At 48.6% G+C, this 11,199-nt stretch overlaps 1 protein-coding gene across 1 annotated transcript in view; it reads left to right on the forward strand.

Moving 5' to 3' along the window:
• Nucleotides 1-506: 506 nt before the first annotated feature.
• The window catches only part of MFI2 (antigen p97 (melanoma associated) identified by monoclonal antibodies 133.2 and 96.5), a 16,625-nt gene continuing 5,932 nt past the window's right edge, over nucleotides 507-11,199 (forward strand). The window contains exons 1-9 of the mRNA XM_010152297.1: nucleotides 507-717; nucleotides 3,091-3,245; nucleotides 5,710-5,809; nucleotides 7,230-7,412; nucleotides 7,732-7,888; nucleotides 8,746-8,813; nucleotides 9,535-9,722; nucleotides 9,904-10,084; nucleotides 10,955-11,106. Of these exons, the coding sequence (XP_010150599.1) occupies nucleotides 672-717; nucleotides 3,091-3,245; nucleotides 5,710-5,809; nucleotides 7,230-7,412; nucleotides 7,732-7,888; nucleotides 8,746-8,813; nucleotides 9,535-9,722; nucleotides 9,904-10,084; nucleotides 10,955-11,106 (1,230 nt within the window). The 5' untranslated portion in view covers nucleotides 507-671. The remainder of the gene's footprint in view (nucleotides 718-3,090; nucleotides 3,246-5,709; nucleotides 5,810-7,229; nucleotides 7,413-7,731; nucleotides 7,889-8,745; nucleotides 8,814-9,534; nucleotides 9,723-9,903; nucleotides 10,085-10,954; nucleotides 11,107-11,199) is intronic.

The raw sequence follows: 11,199 nt of genomic DNA on the forward strand, positions 1-11,199 counted from the left end.
GATAAGCCTTCCTGGGCCTTCTCTAAAACCTTAAAAAAAATCAAACTTCAGCTGTTTCGTAGCACTTGCTGTTCAGTTCCAGGAGCTGTGCCCTCGGCACGCGCTGTACCACCTGTAGCGCACAGCTTCGCTGTTGGGAAAGCCTGGGGTTCTCGTTAGGGCTTTATGAAACGCACGGCAATGCTGACAGTGGGGCAGAAAGGGTGACCATCAGCTCTGTCAGATGAAGTGCTTAGCCTGAATCTACTTTTGCTTCCCGAGCACTGACACATAGGCGATACACAGGACTCGTACTTAGGCTGAGGATTTCTTTACACAGACCTGCCTTACCCCTTGGCTTGGTGTGTAGCTGTTTCTGTAAGTCTGTAGGTGGTGCTAAAGCAGTAACAACCTCATTGGTGCCTCGTATTTTGCAATTTCCTGGTCTGATTTTTTTTTTTTGGGAGGTGTTGCTGCAGTGTGAAGAGGGGTAGGAGCTTTTTTTCCCCCCTGTAGTCATTATGAGGTGACGTGTGCCAACATAAGCAAGATAAATTGTTGAACAAAGTGCACCTGCAATTGAAAGCTGCTGGTTTTCAGCAAAGAGCAAGCTGGGGAGAACACATTTGCAGGAGCCTTGATCTCTGGGGGTTCTGAAGGCTGGAAAAAGCACAAATCCCACAGTTTTCACCATGAAGAGCTCCAGAAATGTCTTCTGTCTTCTCTTTGTTCATGCTGGTAAGTGCCTTACAAAAACCTTTCTGTGGTGTGGTGTCTGTGGGGTTGACTTCTCTGTCATGTGAAAGAGCAGAGGGAAACTAGAACCATTTCAGAGTGTCTCTCATACAGACAGGGAAAGAATAGAAAAACCAGAAGAGTAGAAAAACCTGGATTGAACACCTTGAACGTGTTTTGACTTACTGGTGTCACATCTTGTATGTCCTCAGCACTGAATCTACTTTCGGTTCAGTGGTGTCTGTTTTTCACAAGTGCGAACAGTTTTATGATGCTTATTTTGTAAAAATGGGTGTTGGCTTTTTCCTGACCCTCCCAAATTCTAATGGCAAATGCTTTTTATTTCACTGGAGGTGTGGATGCTGTTTCCGAAGCAAAGTTCTTCAAAAAGAAATGATCCTAGTGGTTTTGGGGTTTTTTTAAACGTTGTTTCTGTGGAAAGCCCTTGACAGTGTATTAATGGCTGTGTCAGTAGCCACTTGATAAGATGTTGCACTCTGTAGTGCTGTCACTTCCAGCAAAGGAGTTAATTGGATGTTTGCAGTGATAGTTGTCTGTGTCTATAGGACCTGGAGTGTTTCAAATGGAAGTTGCTAGCTCCTGCCATTTCACGCTTTATGTGTACCTACAGAAAACTGAATGAACTTGGAGAGACTGACCTGCTGTTTTCAGATGTTCTTGGCTGGTAATAGGAAGAGAGGCCAACTACAGACCTGGTCAGTAATTAGCAGTTTGGAAAGGGACAAATTAATTTCCTCCTTTAGAAGAGTGAGGAAAAAAGCAACAGATTCATGCTGCTCCACTATTTTGGCTGAAATAGGGGTCCAAATGAGCTTTGTTTCACGTTTCAGGTGTGTATGACTAATGATTTCTTCATACAATTCATGCCTCGTCTGCTGTGTGTTTATGTCTGAAACAGGATGCTGGGGCTGAAGTAGGCTGTTTAGCCGTACAGACTGAGATGCTGAGACCCCAGTTCAATTTCCATTTGCTTGTGTTTACGAGAAGAAAATCCCAAACCCCTTTATCCATTAAAACCTAGGTTCTTTGTCCTGCCCCCAGAGATTAATGGTGCAAATTTCACCCGGGTAGATAAAGCAGCCGTTCCGTTTCCTTGAGGTGCTGTTTTACCTTGGCCCTGTTGTGCCTTTCTTCTAACCATCCCGGTTCTCAGAATTCCAGCGACTGGGAGGCGGGCAGTTGTCTCCCTCTGCCAGCACATGCTGCCATGAACACTTCTGTAAGCTTTCCAAGCCGCCCTTAGTGCTTGTTGGCAGGAGCAGAGTTGGCTCTGAGTTGCAGAGGGACGGCGGGCGAAGCCCTCTGCGCCGGTGCGGGGTGCAGACAGGCTGTACGGCACCCGCGGCCTCGCGTGCTTTGTGAGCTCCGTGTCGGAAAATGCGCCTGGATGCTGCTGGAGTCATTGTACCTTCCCGAGGCAGATGGGGTTTCTCAGCTGCCTGACGGTGGTGGGGAAGCAGAGGCCCAGTTCGGGTTTTCAGGAGACTACACGATGAATAACAGCGGACTAACTTGTGGAAAAGCCATGGGATGGGGTGCTCCCGGCTTGCAGGAATGGTGTGTGCCCATGGTTTAAAACCATGCTTGCACGTGCGTTCGGGGTACAGCTGCACCGTTCGCACATGGTGCTGTATCCTCACCGGGGCAACGAAGCGTAGCTTTGCTGCTTTCAAGGGTGGCGCTTGGGCCTGATGAAAGGCATCTCTCTTCACCGGTTAATGGAATCTCCACTACTAAACTTGAGTCTCTTCATTCACGGAACCACCCCCTCCTTTTCAGGACTGTGGAAACGGCCTCTTATGAAAGAGAGACGAGTTTACTTTTCTAGTTTCCGTAATAAGTGTAGTGCCAAGGCTCTTGAGCACCTAAGGTTGCTTTTTCTATTCAGACCCAGGAGGGCGGCGGCAGGATTCCAGGTACTGACTACCCGTGCTTGAGACAGAGTCGTCTTTGGACAGTCATTTGGTTTGGTAGCACAGAATTTTAAATAATCACTTTAAACGGTTTTGACCCGAGAAAAGATTACGTGTTCTGCAAGGTTTTAAGAATAGTCTGGATGCCCTGACCTGTTCCGTGGTGCTCATACTTCTTGTGTCAGAAACAAATGCCATCAAGTTGCAGTATCTGCCTGACCTTATCCTGTTTCCGGTCCAAAAAACTTCAGTATTTGCGTTAATCTGAATGAAAGTGGGAACCATCTGTAAAGACTGGCTGTTGAACGAGCCTTGATTTCTTTCTGTTCTGGGAGGAGCGAACGGAACGGAAGCTTGGCTTTTTGGAACCTTTACATGGCCAGCTCTGTTATAAAACACATTGGTGCCTCTGTAATATTCTCTCCCGGTGTTGTGTTTGCAGCTCTCGGCCTGGAACGTGTCCGGTGGTGCACCATCTCTCAGCAAGAACTCTCCAAGTGTAATGACATGAGTAAGGCCTTCGGGAGGGCTGGCATCCTTCCCCCTCTGGAGTGTACAGCGTGGGGGTCAGCTGCTAACTGTACCCAGATGATCAAGGTGAGTTGTGAGTGACAGTGCCCGCCTTGATTTGATTTCCCTGTGTGCCTGATAACCATCCAGCGGCGATGCACAGCGCTCTGCGGTGAATGTCTGATGATCCGGGCAGCTGACCATGTGCTTCCTGGCGTCCACGTCGCTGGAAAATGAACGCGTGTATGTTTTTAAAAGGGGCGTTAAGGTTTATGTATGAGTTTGCATGTCAGAGTGGCTCTGTGTTGTCTGGCTAGTCACGTATGGCCAGTCATTAGGGGCGCAGCAAAGGCCTTACTTCCTCCCAGATGCTAATCTTTGATTTGGGAATCGTGTCAGATTTATTTAGCAGATATTTAAGAAGGGATGGAGTGGAGCTGTAAGATGCAGACAGTAGTTAAAGCTGTGCTGCTGAGCCTGTAAGTAGATTGTATTTTGATAAACTCTGGATCAAACTCCCATTCCATGTTCCCATCATGGAAATTGCTGTATATACAGATGAGATGAGTGTAAAGCCAAATCAAATCTCCCAGTACTGAAGTGCGAGAGAGCAGCAAGTAGGGTGAGCAAAGGGCACGCAGGCCCAGCTGTGTTCGCTCAGCTGCCCAGAGTGCTCGGTTTCCAAAAGGAGCACGGCTCGGGGGAAGGCTTTAAAAACTCTGAACACATGGCTTGGCAAAATGATGTGTGGAAAATAATTCCCTCCTTTGGAGGGGGTGGGAGGCAACAAGTGGATATTGGAGGAAATGTGGAGGCAGGTAGTCCTGGCCATCTTCACTGGCAGGGTGTGGGGGAAGGGCAGGACAGCTGGCTGAGTTAATAAATAATGTCCTTGTGTCCTGGGTAGACATGCCCCAAAATCAGGGGTTTGTGGGGAAGGTGCAGCCTGTCAAGGACAAGAGATGCAGAGCCAGGAGATGGGGCCTGGCAGAGTGGTTTGAAGGGAGAGGAGGCGGGAGGTTGTGTGCTCAGCAAAAAGGAACAGATTTCAGAAATTGGTATCTTGTAATTTTTTGAGAACAGAAGAAAAAGTCAGAAGGTTGTCTGACTACTGAAGGTATCACATTGCTTCTACATAAATCCTGTTCTTGAGCGAGGAAATCAAGACTGCATTGACGAATGTTAGGAGCAGATACTGTTGCTTACGCGGGTCTTACCTCGGGATTAGACAGGGCTTTCTAATGCCAGCTCTTCCTAAAACTGCTTGGCCGATCGCTGCGTCCCACAGGGGGACCTGTTACACTCTGCAAAGCAGGTTATCAGAAGGGCTGATGAGGGTCTGCTCTTGAAACAGAGTGCACGCAGAATTGCGTTTGTAAGCCCTTGCAAGCAGCGGGCACCTGTCTAAAACCTTGGATTCCTGTAGAACTCAGTAGCTGAACTCAGAAACCCGCAGGTGGATAGCACGAGTAGCTTTCTGATAACATGAATCTTCACTGTGAGGCGTCAGATGAGGCTGTGTCCTTGAGACTTCTTTTTTCTTGTGCTAATCATCTACTAAATGTTTAAGCTGGCCTACTCTCTGTAGGCCCGTGTGGAGCCCCTGAGTCCATACTCTGCTGAACTCTGCTCTTTGGGGCCAGAAAGGGCGTGGGACGGCATCACTGAAGCGGCAGAGATACACTGGTTTATAACACCATGTAACTTGGACTTAGTCCTGTCAATGTGTTAGCACATGGATAAAGTGAAAAAAAGCCCCTCTCATCTGAAGGTGTTTAAAAATTGAGAAATGTCTAAATATTAAACTCGGGAATCTGTCAGTATTTAATGACCAGAGCTTTTCTTCAGCAGGTCGTTAGACGGTTCTGTAGGTAGTTCTCAAACACTGACACACAGAAATGAAGTCCCTCTCAAAATAATTAGTGGGGAACTACCATTGCACATATACTTATCAAAAATATGTGGAATAACCCTGTGCTTTTGCTAAATGTCTTGGCAAATGCTTGCTACAAAAAACCCAACCCACACTGTGGCTAATGTGCAGCCCCAATCGTGAGCGTATGCATTTACAGGAGACATCTGTAGCCTGTAGACGACTTCACGCTGAACACGATCGGCACTTTTTTCTGGCTTATTCTGTTATTAAAACACAAGCTATTGAAAGTAGGCTCATCTGCTAAACAGAGCTCAAAGGCTCAGCTTTTCAGTCAGGAAAGTGCTCTCTCACATGGAAATATGCCCACGTCATACAGTCCTTGTCTTCTGCGGCCAGCCCGCCCCATTCCTTTGGACTGTGAAGACTAGTGAGGCCATCGTGGTCCAGGGCTGGTTTTTGCATTAATTTCTGAAGGAAGGCAGTTTTGCAGTTCTAAAATGCTTCTTAGTAATTGCTCTTCAGAAATTCAAGTGCCCTTAAAAGAATGTTTTGGAGAAAAGAAAACTCACAAATGAAGATTAGGGGTTCTCCTCTATTAAATTCGTGGGTACTCTGGCTGCTGAGAAGTGCTGATCACTAAGCGTCAGCGTGTGTTCTGCCCTTGTGTCTGTGCAGGAGGACTTGGCAGATGCAGTGACGCTGGATGGACGTTTGATTTACCAGGCTGGAAAGGAGCATGGCCTGAAACCTGTGGTTGGGGAAGTGTACGATCAAGGTATACTCTGACTAAATAACTTTGATTACTTAATAGGAGCTTGTTCTTACGCATTTTTACTGTTTCCATTTCATTTTGGGGTTGTGCTCTTGAAGACTCTAATCAGTAGGTAGGGGTCAGGTTCCCTCTTGGGTGTTCCTGCCCATAACAGTATGTGTGGGGGAAAGGGGAGGAGCAGGGCTGTGGCAGAGTCTGTCCTGAAACAGTTAGGTCACAGCAGCCTTTCCTGTAATAGCTTTGCTAGGTTGGTTTGGGCTTTTCTTGGACTTTTTTGCTTGGTTGGTTGGGTTTTTTTTCCTGTTTTCTTTGTTCCATACTTTGCAGATAAATTAATTAATTGCAAAGCATAAATTATTATTAGGTTTATCTCTCAGTCCCATAGATTAGAAGACTAAGATTCTGTTTTTAATAGTGCATGTGATTACCTGCTGGAAGAAAGGGCATGATAGATTCTGCTCTTTATCTGGGTGTCCCTAAGCTTTGAGCTCCTTTCAAGACAGTAATTCCGTGGTGACTTGTCAGCCTGTCTAAGGCTCAGTATGGACATGTGTCTGTAGTTCAGAGCTGGAAGGTGCCCCCGTAACTGTCAGAGCCCCAAGGGAAGGAACAGCTCTGGAAGCAGTCTGCGGGCAGTGGTGCCCTTCCACTCTGTTGTGAGATGGAGCTGGATCTTAGTGTGGGTCTGCCCAGGGCACCCTCAGAAGTGCCTGTTGGGCCCAGTCCCCAGGTACTGATCACCTTGGCAGCCCACCCCCGCTGCTAACCACGTCATGACCCGGTGAGGGAACCCTACTTCAGTTTCCAAAACCAAGTGGGACTCATGATCCAGAGGCTGGCTATCTATTAGTCAGGTTAGGGGCTTAAATCAGAGAAAAAGTGAATGAAATTCAGTAATTTCTGATCTAAAGGGAGTCAGTTTGAATGACCTTACTTTGTTTCAGACCCTAAACTCTTGACTCCGAGTTATATCAAACTGTAAAGCAGAGAATGAAATCAGCTGTGATGCTCCAGTGACATTGACCTGCTGTGCTGTGTCAAAATTAAGATCGAGTTAGTAAACAGCTGCAGAATAATCATTTTTTTAAACTATTAATTATATTGTTTTCAATTCAATCCAAATACATTTAGAATCCTAGAAAATGGCTTCTTGGAAGCAACCTGTGGATGTCTTTCATCCCACCTCCCTTTCGAAGCAGGGTGACCTTCACCGTTAGAGCAGTTTGCCTCTGGCCGTTCCCCAAGGCGTTTCACTCTGAAGAGGTCGTGGGGCGCATGCACTCAGAGTCAGCAGGTTCCCACCATGGCTGTGAACAACGTGCCCGGTGGGTCGGGCACCTATGAGAGGCTGCACGGCAGCGTATCTCACTGTGATGCTGCTGTGAGGCTACTTTGCTCCCTTCTCTCTCTCCCTGCGCTGCAGAGATTGGAACTTCCTATTACGCCGTGGCTGTGGTGAGGAAGAACTCCAGCATCACCATCGACAGCTTGAAGGGTGTCCGTTCATGTCACACAGGCATCAACAGAACCGCCGGCTGGGATGTGCCCGTGGGTTATCTGACTGACAGCGGGCGCCTGGCAGCCATGGGATGTGACCTTCCACAAGGTAAGAGTTCCGGGGCAGAGCTCTCTTCTTCAGCAGTGCCCCTCCGCCAGGTCTGGGGCCCTGCGTGTGGACAGCAGTGTGTTCTACCTGCTGGCTTGTTCCGTGGCTTTGATGCTCCTCTTGAGACGGAACAGACCTAACGTAGGCCTGATGGAGCCTGCGGGATGGGCTCTTTTGTGAACTTGGAAACTATCTGTTAAGAACAAAAATGACTTGCCCCTCTAAATATTTTGAGACACGTATGGTGTAGATGTGTTAAAATGAGTTTTTAACATTTCTTATTCTGATTTCACATTTCTCATTCTGATTTCACATTTAGCTGTAAGTGACTATTTCAATGCAAGCTGTGTTCCTGGAGCAATTGGCGTAAACTATCCCAGTTCCCTGTGCCAGCTCTGCAGAGGGAATTCGGCTGGGAAGAGCAAATGCGAACGAAATTCCCAAGAGCAATACTATGACTACAGTGGGGCTTTCAGGTAAATACCATGGCTCTGTCAATTTTATCCCTGTGCTCTATCCATAGCCATTGTGTCCAGGCCTCACTGACAGGAAGTTAGAGCTGGAGAATTTCCAGTGGATCTTGTTAGAAAGTCTGCTGTTGTGCTGAGGACAACCATGCATTAAACCTAGAGATGGGACAAAACTAGTTCTAAACTCACTGGTTTGGGTATTAACGCCCAAGTATTAAAACCAAATGGATATTTAGTGCTTACAGCGGGCAGGGAAACCCCACTGCTGTTTGCTTTGTCCTGCAGCTGTTGACCCAAGTCTGAGGGCTGTTTCAGCAGGCTCTATCTTTCCCGGTAAAACCTGATGACCCTTGGAGCCCGAGAGCTGAACTGCCGCCCTGCTCAGTCATCCCTCCACAGTTGCACTGAACTACTGAGGTGCCCTGCGCTCCGTTTCTGCACACCAATCTTTCCCTTGTTTTCCCTCTCCCTGTCTGTGTGCTGTTGTTGCAGCTCCTAGTCCCTCAGTAGTAGCGTGGACCTAGCAAGGGCAGAATTTGCTTGTGTGAACACTTGCTACTCTGTGTGTATTCCCCAAAGGATTGTGCGACTGCCCTAAAGAGAACTCCCCTGGACAAAGAAGGACATGGTGTTTGTCCCAGGCAGCACCGAACATGATGTCCATGTTCGCCAAGTGACAGCGCTGGTTTACTTCGTGCTCTAACGGCCGCTGTCTCTGCCTTGAGCCGTACTGCGCGCAGGGAGATAGGGCAGCGACTGGTGATGGACGTGGCACACGGCGCTCTGGCTGCCAGCCGGCGGTGTCCGGGCTGCGGGAGCTCTGCTCTGTAACGCTGCCCTGGGGTTGGGTTTGTGTTTATCAGGTGTTTGGCTGAAGGTGCTGGAGACGTCGCTTTTGTGAAGCACAGCACAGTGCCTGAAAACACAGATGGTGAGTAATCCAGAGGCTGGATAGCGGTGACAGGGTCTGAAGTACGGTGTCTGTAGGGACAGTATAATGGCAAGTGTTTTGGATTGAAGAACCGGCAAAAAAAGCTCTAAGAGCAAAAACAGACATACCCATAGATGTGTGCACCGGGAGATAGAGGAGTCCGTGAATTTTTTTGTAATGCTTAGTGGTTTCAGTAAAGGTTAGAGGTGGAACCTTAAGCCTCTTCTGGAAAGAGATCTTAAACAGCACTGAACTCATAGTTTTGTCCAGACCTGGGCTGTCACATTGCTGCTGCCTAGCCAGGGATTTCAGCAGAGACTAGCAGAAAGCTAGCAAGATGTGGTGGGCCCGGTCTGACACGCTGTGAAATCTACCTTGAGCGTAACGTTCGTGTCATGGGCCTGTCTGACCAGTGTTTACAGGGAGAAAACCAGAGTGTTGCTTGTGATACTAGACTTAGGGATCTCTTGGTACTGCTGCAGGCCCCGGTACAGTTCAGTGCAGCCTCAAGTGTCAGGGTGTTTACTGTCTTACCAGAGATACAGGGCTGAAGGGCCACGTGGATGCACGGGATGTACTGTGCAGTCAGGAGTAGCCCCAAGATGCTCAGGAGGTGCGTGTGCTGCTCCATACGTGCACGCGATGCTTAGAGCAGACGTGTGGCCAGAAGCATCAGCCCCGCCTGATGCCTGTTCCCTAAGCGTGTTCTGTCTGGTTTCAGGAAGAAGTCTTTCTTCATGGGCCCAGCGGCTTCGCTCCCGGGATTTCCAGCTTCTGTGCCGCAACGGCAACACAGCTGATGTGACGGAGTGGAGAACCTGCCACCTGGCCCGAGTCCCGGCTCGAGCCGTGGTGGTGCGGCCTGACACAGATGGGGCAGCTGTCTTCCAGCTCCTGAACCAGGGACAAGTAGGACGCCGTTTTATCATCAGTGCATTGCGTTTTAGAGGGCTTCTCCCACCCGTCGAGCTGAACTGGCAGGATATCTGGGCACCTTCAGCGGTGTGGGATTTGAAAGGGGTGTGGGATGTCACACACCCAGGCAGAGGGATGTGTGACAGGTGCTTTTTATCTCTCTTTAAATTTACAGCAAAGATTTAATGGGGTAGGCACCAAGTTCCAGATGTTTGACTCCGCAGCCTACGGTGCCCAGAATCTTCTGTTCAGAGACTCCACCATGGAGCTCGTTGCGATCACAGCTCAGGATTACCAGGCATGGCTGGGTGAGGAGTATCTTCGTGCTGTGCAAGCCCTGAGCTGCAACCCCAACAGTAAGTTGTCTTCAGATGTCAGTTCATAACCAAGAACAAAGATAGCTGCTAACAGGCCATCTTTTTCTGCTTCATTTTCTTCTGACTCCTGGAGGGTTATGGCCAGATGCCAGCCTAGACTTTGAGCATGGACAAATGTCACTTTTTGACCCAGACACAGGGTCACATTGCAGAATACTCTCCTGTGCAAATTCACCCACTTTGTGTTGTAAAACGCAGTCATTTTCTGCCCTTCCTGGCATATGAGAGACATTAACCTGGGAAGCTGCTACTGCTGCCTGGTACTCCACTTCTTACCTGCCAACAAGGGAAAACAGTAATGTGTTGCTTTATAACTGCTCAGGTGGTCTATAAAGAATGGAGGAATGGGTTCATAGCAGAGAATTTCCTCCAGAAGCTGAAGAGACCTTTAATTGCTCTTTATTAAGTGTTCCAGTCTCTTATGCTGTCGGAAGAATGTAGAATTACTTGGCGTGCGTTCTGGCAAAGCCAGAAACACAGGTGGTAAGAATCTGTGCCTTAAGAGGCTTCGTAACCTGAGCCTCCCGATGTGCTGGGTGCTGTGGCAAAGGCCCCCACCACCCAGACTTGTCTCTGTGGGGGTTGCACAGTGACTCTCAGGTTTAAGGAACCCCATGTTCAGGGTGGTGTTCCGCTGCGCTCAGCGTACGCGTTACGGCTGCGCCTGATGGTCAGCGGTCGCGGGAGGTCCTATTCCTTTGCTACGGCGAGGCGTGCGGCCTGGGCATGCTGCTGCTCTGGAGAGCTGTGGTTCCTAACCAGGTGTAAGTCTGAGCTGGAGGGAAACACGGGAGTCAACATTTTCAGTAACATGCGACGTGTAGTAATTGCTTTCCAATTTTTGCTCAGCCTTGCCAGAAAGCCTGAACTGGTGTGTTGTATCCACCGAGGAGATTTGGAAATGTGGCGAAATGGCCATCGCTTTTAGGAAAAAGAATTTGAAACCAGCAATTCAGTGTATTTCGGCCAAGACAAAGGAGCAGTGCATGGAGATGATCCAGGTAGGCTGCTACGAGCCTTGTGTGATAAACCAAATAACACAAGCTGCTCTCTGCTGCGCAGGGAGGATCAGAGTGACGCGCGCTTCGGTGGCC

Source organism: Eurypyga helias, unplaced genomic scaffold (assembly GCF_000690775.1).
Source record: "Eurypyga helias isolate BGI_N326 unplaced genomic scaffold, ASM69077v1 scaffold15235, whole genome shotgun sequence".
Lineage (NCBI taxonomy): Eukaryota > Metazoa > Chordata > Aves > Eurypygiformes > Eurypygidae > Eurypyga > Eurypyga helias.